The following is a 14,796-nucleotide window of genomic DNA, read 5'->3' as shown; positions in this document are numbered from 1 at the left end:
GCTCCCTAAAATTCATAAGCCAGGAAATCCCAGTCGCCCCATAGTATCTTCCAATGGCACATCAACCGAAAAGATCTCCACGTTCGTTGACCACCTCCTCAAGGACATCCCCCCAAAATTCCTGTCATACATAAAGGATACGAACCATTTCCTGCAAATAATTTCTGATCTCGAAGTTCCGACTGGGTCCCTACTTGTAACCCTCGATGTTACCTCATTGTACACCAATATTCCTCACGATGACGGCATCCATGCCACTGTCGTAGCATATGAAAAATTTTCCAAAAAACCATACGACTCTGCCGTAGAAACACTAATTTCTCTGATACTCACGCGTAATAATTTTGAATTTAACAACAGGTATTACATTCTAGTTAACGGCACGGCCATGGGCACAAGGATGGCCCCAAATTACGCAAATATCTTCGTGGGTGATCTAGAAGGACGGTTCCTTGGCACCTGTCAAATTAAACCTCCAATTTTTAAGCGGTTTTTGGACGACATATTCATTCTGTGGCCACATTCCGAAGACTCCCTTTTGTCGTTTATTGAAAACTTCGGTAATGTGCACCCCACTATAAAATTCACTCACGCCTATTCTAGAGAGAGCATAGATTTTCTAGATGTCCATATAAGCATCTCCAATGGCACCCTCATAACAAATCTGTACCTAAAACCGACTGACTCCCAACAGTACCTATCGTTTCACAGCTGCCATCCCCGACATATTAAATTGGCCATCCCCTACAGTCAGGCCCTCCGTTACCGGCGCATTTGTTCCCAAGATGACGAGCTGGACGCAAACCTTAACGATCTTCAAAACACGCTGGTCAGCCGAAACTTCCCCCAGGATCTTGTGAAGGACGCGATATGTAGAGCCCGCCGTACTAATCGCAGTGTACTTCTAAAAAACTCAACACGCCCCGAACGCCCCAAGCTTATTAATCTTACAGTCACCTTCAATGGCGCAGTCCCTAACTTTAAAAACATACTGAAACATCATCACCCAATTTTAACACAGTCGGAGTGCCTTGGAGAAATATTCCCAGAACCGCCTCGCATAGCATATCGTCGTGCAAGGAATCTTCAAGACCACTTAGCGCAAAAGTCAATAAGTCACCTCCTACAACCAAAGGCTGCCACCCATGCAACGGAAGAAGATGCCAAATTTGTATTGTAATGCAGACTGCAGACAGGGTATGAAGCACAAACAGCAACTCATCTAACGTAATATATCTATTGGAATGCAACGCATGCAAAGCACAGTATGTTGGCCAAACTACAACATCATTTCGAATTCGTTTTAATAATCACAGATCCGATATTACAAAGAAACCAACTCGCCCTGTGTCGCGTCATTTCAATCAAACCAGCCACTCATTCAAGGACATCCGCGTGTACATCTTACAATCTGGTTTCCCCTCAGACCGTAGCAGGCAACAACGTGAATCATTCCTAATCCACAAATTCCAGTCCACGATAAACGAAGACCCCGGCGTATTGTCTACAGTTTGCAGCCTTAGCTCGTAGACCAAGTCCCCCGACCCTCTTTCGTTCTTTCTGCCGCCTCTCTTTTTATTATTTCAGGTTTATCAAACGATCAAGGAGAACTCTCCTGAAAGACAGCCAACACCATGCAAGTACTCAGTAGACGACCAGCAACAATGCTCCTGCAACATCACCAACGCCGCTCAACGTGCACTGTTCCCCTCTCATTTCCCCCTTTCCCTTGTATATAAACCCTTGTCACCTATTTCCAGGTTTAGTCCTGTTGAAGGCAGCGCTGACTGCCGAAACGTCGACCCCTAACTATAAATCTATTGCTAGTACCCCCTTAATTATTAATGTAATAAAAGTAGCAACGTTTTTTAACCCTTCCACAGCCTCCCAAGTCTCTTCATCACTTCGTCTATTTTTTTCGCGTCCATCTGTACCCAGTTATCCATACATATAAATAAATAAACATATATATATATATATATACATTTCTTTTCGGGATAGCGTGCATGTATAGGAATCCCAGATTCACTTGCACATAGGTGCGAAGTAAGTAAATAAACTAAAACTGGGTGTCCGCCCATTTCATCGAACGTCGTTTGGTCAAATGCCGTTTGGTTGAAGGCGTTTGATCGACGCCGTTTGTTCGAAAGACGTTTGTTGGAAGGGAGTTCAAAGCTCCGTGGAGTGCGTCATACGCACCTGTTTTTCTGCAACTTTCGATTCGAGCATATGGAGCAGGCAACCAGTGTCCTCTGCTTTTTCATTAATTTTTTTCTCTTCATTCAGCCGAAGAGGGGAGACCACTAGTTATTTTAAGACCATTATCATTTACGAACAACACAGCTGAACAGCACTGGCGAAGAATTCGACGAACTACATATATTGAAGAAAGTGGCCTCACGTTGGGAGCAGCCGACAGTCTGTGCTTCTTCTGGGCACCCTTCTCATTGCTGGCAGCAAATTTAAAGGGAAAGTTTTGAAATCGGATATAGCCATATGTGCGCGAAAGCCACTCGACGTCTGTGAGAAGGAAACTTTGCCATGGTACAACAAAACACATTTAATTAACAGCATATAAACCATTAGTCCCGAGTGGCTTGGGACTAACATCTCCACTTTTTTCTTTTACAAATCAGTCAATCAAAACATTACTGTATTTTCCGGTGTGTAACGCGCACCCCTAAAAACGGGCCGAATTTGAAAAGAGTTGTAAGTATAACGCGCACCGCAATGTTGCTACAAGCTTTTGTACTGCCACCACTATACACAATAAACCAAGGCGATGTATAATATATGCATATGCTTTATTTGAAACACATTTACTTTCACGTCCCTTCTCAATCACGCCAGCCTTCTGAATTGAATTCAGGATTGTTGACTGCTCAATAGCATCCTTAAAGTGACAGTCCGGTCGAAAACATAGGTCTGGGAAACACCGCCTTATGATTTCTAATACTCCTCACAACAACTGTGCAAAATATTTCAGAAGAAATCGTATCGCACGATTTATAATCGACTTTTTTCTATGCCGCAGTTGGTCCCGAGTAAAGGCCGCAGCGAGCTCTCGCGTGACGTGCATAAAAGCAATGCCGCACGTGACTTGCGCATGCCTGCTTGCGCGATAGTTGATTGTTGCGTGCTAGCATTTGTCCATTATGATGTTTTTGAGTAGCAATCACGCGTTATGTAGACTAAAATGCAGAGTAGCGTCAATGTAAACACAGGTGTGACGACGTAGTCTTCTGTTCAGTACACTCATAGACAAAAACACCTCTCTGCATTCCCAGCAACGGCGCAGTCCTCCGCTCCACTTTGTCCATTGGGGACGTCATGCTCACGTGACGGCTGACATACATAGAGGATTCTTGGGGCAAGGAGTATGCGAGGGAGAAAAACGAAACCGGATGTCTTCAGAGGAGTATTTTTTATTCGATATCTCGAAAACCATGCCATTTTGTGAGCTGCAACTTTCCACCCAGCATGTAAGCTTTTGTGGCAGTTGGAAAAAATCAACTTCCGGTTCTCCCGGACTGTCCCTTTAAGCAGCATCATTAATTTTTATGAAGTCCAGCGCCCTTTCGCTGGCTTTGTCAACTGACCCTAAGCGATTTGTCAAAAACTCACAGCACACCCTGGAAGAGACAAGAATTAGTACGACGCCGACCAGAAAACGAACTCTGTCAGAAAACATTTCTGTGTATAACGCACACCGTTAGTGCAGGGCCTCTTCAGAGCCCTTTTTTACTGTATAACGCGCATGTTATACACCGGAAAATACGGTAGTTCCACCTTATTTAGAGTATGCATCTGCAGTCTCAGATCTCTGCACATCCACGCTGTCCGAGAAAAACAAAAAGAAAGAAAGACAAAATGCAAAGGTCTGCTGCACCGCTTCACTTGTCTAGGTTCTGAAGGACTTATTCGGTTAATGTTTGTTGTGACAAATAAATTTAGATTCACTTGCACACAGTAAATACACAAAACAAATACACAAAAAATCAAAGTAAATATGCTAAAACTGAATAGTCAGTTAAATACAAACATTCCACCATAAATACATTCCGTCTGCAAAATGTTCTACTGTGAGAACTCAGCGCCAAAGAAAAATCAGCAGGTGAATATAAATAAGCGAGGGCGAACGAAATATAACATTTGGACTTCACGCTGTGTCGAGAAAGTCAGATAAGTGAAGATAACATAACACCAAGAAGTCACCAGATGCAGTTCACAAAGGGACAAAACGGAAGAATTCGTGTTCGTCAGGACCTCTTGCTTTCTTTCCTTCTTTTTCTGTAGTTTAATTGACCTTGGCAACTCAAACATGACGTGAGATCCCTGCATCTCAATAGTCAAGAAGGTCACACGTGTTTATGGGACTAAACAATCCTGCGGAGGAGTAAGTTATTTGTACGAAGGGTAATGGTTACAGCTTTCTCCAGGCTGAGACCCGTATGTTTGTGTGGCGCCATCTACACGCGAAAAAATCGTGAATTGAAGATACCGCCTCACTCGTATCCCCTCTCAAGTCGTCGCAATCTTCGTCGCTACAGTCTGCACAGTCGTCTGGTGTAGTTCGGTTGGCACACGCGGCGTCGATGATGTGCATGTCAGTTAAGAGCCCAGTTTCCACGACGTCGTCTATGCTGACATGGTGCCAGTTAGGGAAAAAAAATGATGGCAGTGAACGTGTTGTAGAACGATACTGACAGTCGCGAAGTCATAAAAGCGACTGACGGTACGAGAATGCATGTCTACCCTTCATGGCCTCAACAGGGAGAGAGAGAGAGGAGGGGCGGAGGGAGAAACGCAAGCATTTGTGTATGCTTCTTGATGCTGTCGTAAAACGTCAAAGTGACCTAGAACAGAACACATTGGGAAAAGGACACGTGGACCGTATGGAAGGTCAATAACCAGGGAGATATGGGGTGATGCGGACCGTTCTGATCCGAAGCGTGAGCCCCATTGATTTGAATTATCCGGCGTATACACTCGTCCGTTTGAATGACCGCGAGTTTCTCCCCATTGAAATACATGTGGCTTGCACGGGACGCGTTTGAATTATCCGGAGGTTCGACTTGAGCAATTTCGAATTAACGAGATTCTACTGTACTGCACATTGCACATCAGTGGAACTGAAACCGGAATAAAGCGTAGGTCAGTTCGTCGCCGCAGTGTGTTGCACAGTTCGTGAGCTGTAAGGATTGACACGCTCAACTGAGAAGCATCTAGTGGTGTAGATTTCACGACAATGCTCACAATTTCCCTTCATCTTTTTTGTGGAATATTGGAAATGACACTTTATTCACTCCAAGGATGCGTACATGCTTCTACATTGTTAACTATGATGAGCTTGTGATTTCATATGTATCGACCCACGTCTTGATAATTTGTGAATAATCAACACCCATGCTCGTATTTTAAAATGCTTGCCTGACCTGTCTCTTCACCGTGACCGTCTTTTGTCGTAATTCGTATGGGATTGGTATCACTACAAAAAGCCAATTAAAGAAACATTTGCAGCAATATTATTTGTTGAAAAGTGATGGAATAACGTAATAACAACTCAAATGCTTTCGTGCAAATCACATTAATGTAAAAAGGACTAGTTTGATGCATAAGGTGTGTCACGGTAAATACAGCGCCATGCGTACCATAATTTATTTTTCGTGTACCTGGTGTACCCTTCGTACCTTCGGTGGGTACCACTTGTATTAGATGTTAAATTAAGAGTCTTTCATTTGGAATATATAGTTCTACAAAACATAGCACCATCATCAGAACTAGAATTATCAGAAAAGCTGGGTCGCGTCCTAATGCAAGGGAGCTTAAGTAGAGTGGTGACAAGGTCAAGCCATCTTCTGTACTGCAAAGGGGTTACAGCCTGTTCAACCAGAGCACTCAGGTGTGCAGTGTGTACGATTGCTGTTAAAGTAGCCTGGAAAATAAGAAGCCAAGCTTGGAGAGTTACAAATGCAAAGATGCAGACAAAAAGAGGACAGTGATATAAAACAAAATAATGGTCTGGTGCATTTCTGCATATGAATAACAGCAGCGAATACAAGAAGGGGGAAATACTGCCCCAGGATGCACTGCCCCAGGGGTCAGTATGTTTTGTTTTCAGATCTCGTTCACACGAGGACTAAACACGTACGTTTTTCCGGTCGCCGCATTTCAGTGGCAGTGGTGGGATAATTCCAGCAACATGGTAGCTGAAAACTCATCAGTGCTTCAGCAATTTCTTCTACCCAACATATATTCTGGAGATGGGGACTTCGACTCCTAGGAGAAGCACTGTTCTGCTCGTGCTGGAGCTAACTCTTGTACTGGGCACGTTAAGTAGCGACCCCAGAGTAAAAAAAAGTCATCATTCCACCCATTAAGGCTACGGTCTCACGGTAGCCATCTTGAATTTACTTACGGACTTCCTACGGTGGGGCACCACCGTCGCGGTTTCCGTGAATGACCCCGTTAGGGAGAATCGCGCGTGGGACAGATGTCCCACGCGCGATTCTCCCGACTGGACCCTTTGACCTTGAGTCTCTTCTGTATGCCATTGTACCCGGTGTTTATACGTGTGTAGAAGGGAGGACTGTTTTGTAAAAGTCTTCTGAAACTGTCGTGCAAGATGGCGAGTTGATTTTCGTGCTTTCGTGGTTTGAGTAGCACGGGGGTAGCTGCCGCGCGTGTAGCGTGTGACGAAGACTGTGCAAAATATAATATATTTGAGATATATAAAAATATATATCTCAAATGCAAAATGGTCAAACAACCGTCATAAAAAACGGACACAAATACTAAATAATTGCAGTCAGCTGTGAAGAGTCTGTTCACGTGCCGATCGGTAGCAGTTTTATCTCAATACAGCTTACAGAAACATTATTTCTTGAAATGAAGTATGAAATTACCACTTCTGTTGAAACTAGAAGTTCAACTCACAGTACGCACACAAAATGATAAGAATCAAAGGAATGGCATAACCGAAGTAAAATAGGGAAGTCGACAATTATACGCTATGTAACCTGTCCGTATTCCGCATAGTAGCGGCCGTGACTAGTAGGTGAAGATAACTTTTTTTTTTTCTATTTGGCTGCGATTCGTGTTATCGCTTTGTGAGATGACGAGAGGTGTGATCTTTCGCCACGAAATGTGGTCATTTCACTAGTTTATTTCAGTCGTCTCCATCGCGTTACGCGGCGCTGATTGCCCACAGTTTGTCATGAGACGATCGTTGTATTTGCGAGTAAACGGAGGATCCGTCTACAGATTTCAGAGTTCAATCCAAGAAATTGCATTTGCATTGTAAGATAGTTATCGTGCGACAAAAATTCCTTGTAGCAAAATGAATGCGACAGCACTCCTTCCCTTTGCCTACATAATAAACATTTACCGTGGTGCCCCCTCCTTCCATGCTCCGGTTCTTCATTCAGTTCCCCCACATGTAGAAAACAAAGAAACTAGTTGGAAAGAAAAAGAAACGAGACAAAGACGCGCGTGCTCTGGGGGAACCGGAAAAAATGTTCCCGGAAAAAATGTCCCCTGGAAAATATGTCCCCCGGAAAAAATGTGCCCTCGAGAAACATCCACTTTTGGTACGCGTGGAATTTTTGCGAAATCCCCGGTTGCGATATTGCAGGTCTTGAAGTCCTCCGGCTCAAAATAACTACTAAAATTCCTAACCACTTACTAAGGGTTTTTACTTTGAAAGCTCGACCTACTTTCACTTGCGATTTCTCGTAGGGAATACACTGCAATCAATTTCACGTTCGTTGATACAACGTGACACGGTTCGAATCCTGTCACCAGGTGTGCTCTCTGAGGTTTTCCTTGGGTTTTCCGTCTGACTTTCCTGACGAATGTCGGCTCACTTAGCCCTGAAGTCAACCCAGGACGCATACTAGCCCCCTGTGACCCTCCCTCCTGCTGTCCTCTGTCCACGCCTGTACACCGCGTACAGCAATAGTTGCTTTGCAGCGCTAACACGGAAAAATATTTTCTCTGCTAATTAGCAGAAATGTGAAGTGTCACAGAAAGTAGTACGATGTCCAGTTTCAACAAATCAGGAGAGAAGACGTCATTCGGAATGACTAGGAGCATGTCAAGTTCTTTTTTAGAAGTGCGCAGATCGACGTGCACGGTGATGTGTAAAGAGGGAAATAAAATGCGGGGGGGGGGGGGGGAAGCAACAAAATTGACAGACAAAAATATATTTCAATATGTCTAGCGGTATCACATCTCGGGAGCCCCATGACTGTACAGGCCGCATTGTTGCAAGACACAAGGAAGTAAATTCACCAAAACTGACCCACAGCGACTACCTAGGCAAAGAAATGCTGTGCGAATAGTCATTTTAAAATTGAATTGAATACGAATAAATTAAGCTACTCGTTGAATAACCATAATTGGATACATATACAGCATATATTGGAATACAAACATGTACGGTAAGTATATGTATGTGTAAGTATAGCGCTTACTTTTTTTTTTTTTTTTTTGTTCTCCATGTGCCGGGTCTCTTCAAATATATTCAGTTCAGTAGAAGCATCAATTCGATTTGGAATTCGAACATTGAATTCCATATTTGATTAGGAAATGGAATAGGATATATGATTACTTGCTTCGGTGCTCAAAAATCCAAACATTCACACCGTCCTATATAGTAAAAAGTCAACGTCCGAAGTCAACCAGTCCACGCGTACCAAAAGTGAATTTTCCTCAGGCGACATTTTTTCCGGGGACGTTTCTTCCAGGGAACATTTCTTCCGGAGACAATTTTTCCGGGGGCATTTCTTCCTGGACCCGTGCTCTGGGGAAGGGGATTGGCTTATATTCTTTTCTCTCTGAGCAATAGTATTCACTGGCAATTGTTTTGTAACAGCCTGCTTTCCGCCCCTAACAGGCTTCCCTGTCATAGAAGTTGTCAGTGGCACTGGGAGACCGAAGTTGATTCGTCATGCGCAGCGAAGGGCGCAATTGTTATGATTCGAGCCTATTGTGATAATTGCAGTTTCATTGTGATAAGTATTATAATAATAACGAATACAGTTCTATGACATTTGACAGCAGGGCTGCTTGTACGTCGCGCAGCGAAAAGATTGCAACGAGACAGCTGTTGTACGAAATGCTGCAAGCGTTCATTGTACACGCACGCATTGCTTACTAGGGGCAAAAATAGGATGCTACGATTTTTAGTTCTGTACACAACAGTTGTTTCGATCAAAAGCCAATATGTTACTCTGTGGAAACATTGCAAGAATGTCAGAAATACAAGCGAAGAGACACTAGAGAGCCAAGCTCTAAACAACAGTTCCTGCATAAAACAATATTTTATTGCCTAAGCGTTGTCTGGGCTCTACTCATCATGGTTACATGTTCTTCATAAAAAAAAATATCTTACGAGGCAGCTTGACAGTAGCGCCGGTACATATTTCCTTCCGGTAGCCGTACCGCGCTACGTTTCGGAATGAGTAGCGGCGTTTCAGAGGAGTAGCGAATAGCGGTACTCCGCTACCTAACTGCCGACCGAAGGGACAGGACGCAGACAAGCTGGTGCATAACCCGGTTCCTTCCGTTCGATTAGAAACAATGAAGCAAAAAATAGAAAAAATAAAGGAAGAAGATGTGTTTGGGAGCTCGTAGCCTTTTCTGTGTTCACATTCATTGCCTACCAGTGACAATTCTTTTGTAGGAGCCTGCTTGTTGCCCCTAACAGCTTTATCTAACACGCAGGATGTCAGTGACACTTGCAGCAACCGAATATGATTCAGCGGTGAGGTGCACAATTGCTATTATTCAAGCGTATTGCGATAATTAGGTTCATTACGATAATTATGTTGATGATACCGATTACAGTTTTATATTCCCTTGAGATCATGGCTGCTTGCGTACCGAAGATAGTGCTGCACGAAATGCTACAGTCGTTCATTGTACCGCTAGATTTGGCCCGCAGGCACACTACACGCACGTATTGCTCTCTAGGCGCAAACATAGGGTTCTACGATTTTTAGTTCGTTCACAACAACGATTATGAGCCAAGGCCAATATGTTAGGCCGAGGACACGTTGCGAGAATGCGAGAAAGACAAACAAGGAAGCACACAAGAGACACGTTTCGAATAACAGCCTTATGCGTTCCCCCACGATTTTCTTTTACAATTAGACAGGTGGTACAACGACCGAAGGAATGTGAACGGGCGCGCTTTCCTATTATTTGTCTCGGTCATCTGTCCTCTTCTGGCCGTGTGCCATGCTAACCCGTTTGCAGCAGGTAAGTGGTCGGAAATCTTGTGCAAGTTGGTCTATTTCCTGCTATTGCATAATGTATTCAAAGTGTTAGAAGACTTTTGTGGGAGAATAATCTATACGATAACTTTTGACAAGACCGCAGGACGTTGGAGAAGGTAAAAAAAAAGAAGACTAGAACATATGGTGAGACTAAAGGTAGAGTCACTAAATAAGCTACGTGAAGCGTAGCTTATTCTGAAGAAAGAAATCCTGTATAGTTTCGGTTTGGTCGGAAAGTTTCGGAATGGCTTGGGAACGTAATAACCTGCGCAATCATGGTGATATTTTCAGCAATTGTTTTACGCATAATTGCCCATCCACTGCCACTTCTAGGCTGGAAGTAGCGTACGCAACTCAGAGCGCGAGCATAACCAGTGAACTGTAGGAGTGCCAAACAGTCGAGCTCCGGAGCAGCCACTTAACGTGCCCCATGAGATGGGGATAGAAGCAAGAAAGCAGAGGCTCATAAACAAAACGTGTACAATACCTCTACCTATCCTATCGCAATGCTCGTCAAAAATCAGCAAACAGCTTATTTCTAATCTATCATTGTGTGTTTTGTTGCTTCATTCCGGTCAGATTTGCCATTTCATGAGACTGTCTATGTTGTTGCTCCTGTGGTTTCTTATGTACAATTTTTTTCCAGTCATTTTCAGAAGTCATGTAATAAAATGGCATCCTCTAAACAGTGAAAGAAAGTACTATTGGTTGTTATTTGCTTCTAGGACACAAATTGTGTTATACCCAGTATTCTTCCAGATTCGCTGTGCTTACTTTATGCAATAACTATGATACACAAATGGACAATGGCACAGAATTTTTTTTCCTTTGAAGATCCTGCAGAAATTGAGGTCGGCAACAAGTACAAAACGAAATAGGATTGACGTTGTTCAAAAGCTCATCTTCAGGACGATAAGTGCATATTTATCAGTGCCAGAAAACTTTTCATTAGTTGATTTGTAGTTGCGATCATGGCTATCCATTCAGCTGAAGTTTACGTGAAGTAACTGAACTTATCTTTGAAGCATTAAATATTCCTGATGAAATCAGAAATATGACATTTAAGATACATAAATGCAGGCCAGCTTGTATGAAAGAGGTCCATGAATAAATATAAGCCGGAGCGTTGGCAACACTCTCAAGAAGGACAACACGTACTGCACGTCGAATGTGTCGTCCTTCTTGAGAGTGTTGCCCAAGCTGAGGCTTATATTTCTTCATGGAAATGAGAAATTAAGTATCTGTTGAAAGAGCTTTCAATGAAATGCTTCGGAAGTGCCTTGGCCATTTTGACCGGGGCATATTTTCTGGATTTTTCTTCTTCTAAGCCCTACGTATAGCCAATGAAATAAACAGGGTCAAGTTTGGAAGGTCCTTTATATTCACCCGAGAGCACTGCACGGGCCGCATTCCTAGGCCGGGGGCACTCCAGTGGCCCGGCCTATACCTGGCTCGGGTCTGGCCCAAGCCATAAGAATTTGTAGGTTTCCAAGCCCAGAACCAGCCCGAGAAAGACAGCTGCCTGTCCCTACCTGTCACCCAAGCAGCATGCCAATATTGGTAAAATATTACTCATATGGGCTGCCAGGACTGCTAATATTGGTCCAATATGGGCTGTCAATGTTCCCCATGGCAAATGCAACCAGGCTCCATACTGGGCGAGCCCATTTCCCCCATGTTGTGCCAATATTGCCGGTGATGAGTCCGTATTTGATTTTACCATATATCTGGAGTTGCCATGTTTGAGGTTTAGTTTTAATGTGTAGTATCAATTTTATTATTTTGTTACAAACAAAGCAACAAACAAGAGATGTTGTTTCATGTTGATTTTTGTGCAGATACTCCAACTTCGTAACAGGGTTGTACGTGATTGGGGGGGGGGGGGTTAGATCCCCCTTAGTCTGGGATCTGGTAGTCACACAGGATTACCCACCACAGAAAACATGGGTGCATTTGAATAGTCTGAGATGTGCCACCGCATACTGCACACCAGAAGTGCCGCCATAATGGTGTGTCATTTAAATTCTCCATAGGCGCACATGCGCGTCACAGAAGGCGCACTTTGGGAAGTCTCCTCTGATGCAGACTTTGCCGAGTGCTCTTCGCGCTTGCGCCGATTTTCGGAGGCGACAAAGAACTAGGCATCTGTCTGCTAAATATTAACTTGGGACGAGGAAAGTAAGAAGAAAAGCATAAAGACTAGGGTAAGGGAATCGGAAACTACACTAAACTAGAAAATGCAGGTGAAACCGTCACTTGGGGTGTACAGGGAATATAAAAGGGAAATACGGTCAGAGGGAATTTTCGACAACTAGAGCAAGCACGTTGCTGTTTGAGGCGAGGACAGAGATGTTACAAACGAAAACTGATGTTGCAAAATATACAGATGTCAGAGACAAAACATGTGGTATATGTGGACAAGAAGGGGAGACTGCTGAGTGATGTGACCTTATGGGAAGCACTGGGTTTCTGAAACGATAGAGGTGAAGTTAACAGTACAAAATACGAAAGACCGACTAAATGATTGGTGGCATAGGAATAATGTAGTTAGTTCCAATGTAAACACAGGTAGTGTGAATAGTTCTGATCATCTGAAAAAATTTCAATCTCAATAATGTGTCAATTCTAGGCTAGGTGGCGCAAGCTACCGCCAGCTCCGAATGGAAAGACCACAGTATTCATCCATCCAACCAACCAGAGTGCTCATTCGAATACTTTAGCTCGAAGGCGCACATATGACGCACACTGTGACGACATGTGTGACGCATCACTATTCGAACGCACCCCATGTATGCGGAACATCCCTCAGGAACCTTCATTGGCATGGCAGCGCCTGCCTACATGCCACAAAGATTTCCAATCTGCTCCTAGAGTACGAGGGAGCGAAACACACTTTTGGAACAGTGACGGACATACGTCTCAGCAACTCGCAATGGATCTGCAGAAACTTCAAGGCACTTAACGTTACAGAAAAGATATTCTGCACTATCAGGCGTTGCGTTTTTTACTTGATCTGCTGCTTCCATTGTCATTAGAGAGTATTAGCACGGACGTTTTCGCTCGAATGAAACGACCAATTCAATTGTCGTGCATATGCATACAAGTCGTAGGACACGTGATTTGGCAGGAAAAACTACTCGCTCCGAGTCGTTTCGTTTTATTCAGCAGCTACATACTACATTTACCTTGGCTACGACTGATTGGCATCGCGAAGCAAGATGGCGGCTGTTTGTACCAGTTGAGTTACAGTGCATGTTACAGTGGAATTGCGAGATGTTTACTATTTCGAACGATGTGTATCCTCTGCGGGAAGTTGTTGGATGTAACGACGTACTGAGTAGGGCATTTCACACGCTTCAACGTCCAATACTGGCATGCTGCTTGGGCATTTGGTATAGTATGTACCCAATACATGTTCCGCCAATTTTTCCATTTTTAGCCAATATGGGCTGCACATGGGTAAAATTGGCCCTATATTGCCAAGATTTTCCCCATATTGGTTCAAGCTTGGCAATACTGGGCCCGCATTGCCGACATTTTCCCCACATTGGCAAAACGGGTCCTATATGGGACCCGTATCGCCAATGCTCAGCCAACATAGGGCCAATACTGTCTACTGCTTGGGCAACCACACAGTAGCATGCTATAAAAGTTGACCACGGCTGAAGTTCAACGCAGGCCAGGGTCGGATCTTGGTCCGTTAATGTATGATCCCGGACCCTGGCCCACAATGTCAAACCCAAGTCAGTCCCAGCACTGCCAAAAGGCTTTACCCGACCCGGCAGATGGGCTGGCCTGGGCTGGGTTGGACCTTTCTAATCTATATGAATAACGTACTCGACTAGGTCGACCAAAAGAAAAAGGATGGCCGAATGTGGGCAAAGGACAAAACTGAGCTTATGTTTCACAGCATAATCATGACTCAGGAGGCTGGCCAATGGAATGACGGCTGGCAACTAAGGTGTTAGAGAAGGAAGATAACTCATGCACACACTCTATATGCAGCAGTGAAGGGAAGATGGTCATGTTCAGCAGCACTTTTAAAGAACTCTATTATACGTATATGCATATGAAGAAAGTGTTGATAAATCCTCTTCATTTGAAGCCTACAATACTACTATATCTCTTTCGCACATGCTGGAAACTAAGGGGTTGTAAGAGGCCTTCCATACCCATGCCATGTGCATAACAAGTGGGACAGTCAATGAGCACTTACAAAGGCCTGTTTCATTTCTATCATAAAACACATAAAAATGAGCACAAAGTTGGGCTCAGCATTTACTGACAACTCACCCTTGGCCACATTCTTTTACTATCTTTAGCCGGAAGTCAACTGAATTCAGGTGGGGAGGTTTCCACTTCAGCACACTCATTGTCCTACCACAGGTGTACTCCTGCACAAAACAGGGCAGAGTATGTGGGATATATGGTACTAATATATTCAGTTGTTGGAATCTCTTCCTGGACTTCCAGAAGTAAAGGAAAGATGCAATCCCATACACTCCTGTCGTAACTA

At 43.8% G+C, this 14,796-nt stretch overlaps 1 protein-coding gene across 3 annotated transcripts in view; it reads right to left on the bottom strand.

Moving 5' to 3' along the window:
- The window catches only part of LOC135394424 (mRNA-capping enzyme-like), a 146,288-nt gene that overhangs the window by 23,170 nt on the left and 108,322 nt on the right, over positions 1–14,796 (bottom strand). For 2 of the 3 annotated variants that reach the window (XM_064625159.1, XM_064625158.1), the window contains one exon: positions 14,574–14,674. In XM_064625159.1, the coding sequence (XP_064481229.1) occupies positions 14,574–14,674 (101 nt within the window). Of the gene's footprint in view, positions 1–5,668; positions 5,936–14,573; positions 14,675–14,796 lie in introns of those variants that run through there. The other variant, XM_064625160.1, reaches the window with a different exon arrangement.

Source organism: Ornithodoros turicata, chromosome 5, assembly GCF_037126465.1.
Source record: "Ornithodoros turicata isolate Travis chromosome 5, ASM3712646v1, whole genome shotgun sequence".
NCBI classification, from domain to species: Eukaryota; Metazoa; Arthropoda; class Arachnida; order Ixodida; family Argasidae; genus Ornithodoros; species Ornithodoros turicata.
The sequence above is the reverse complement of the archived record's forward strand: the minus strand, read 5'-3'. Positions and strand labels throughout refer to the sequence as shown.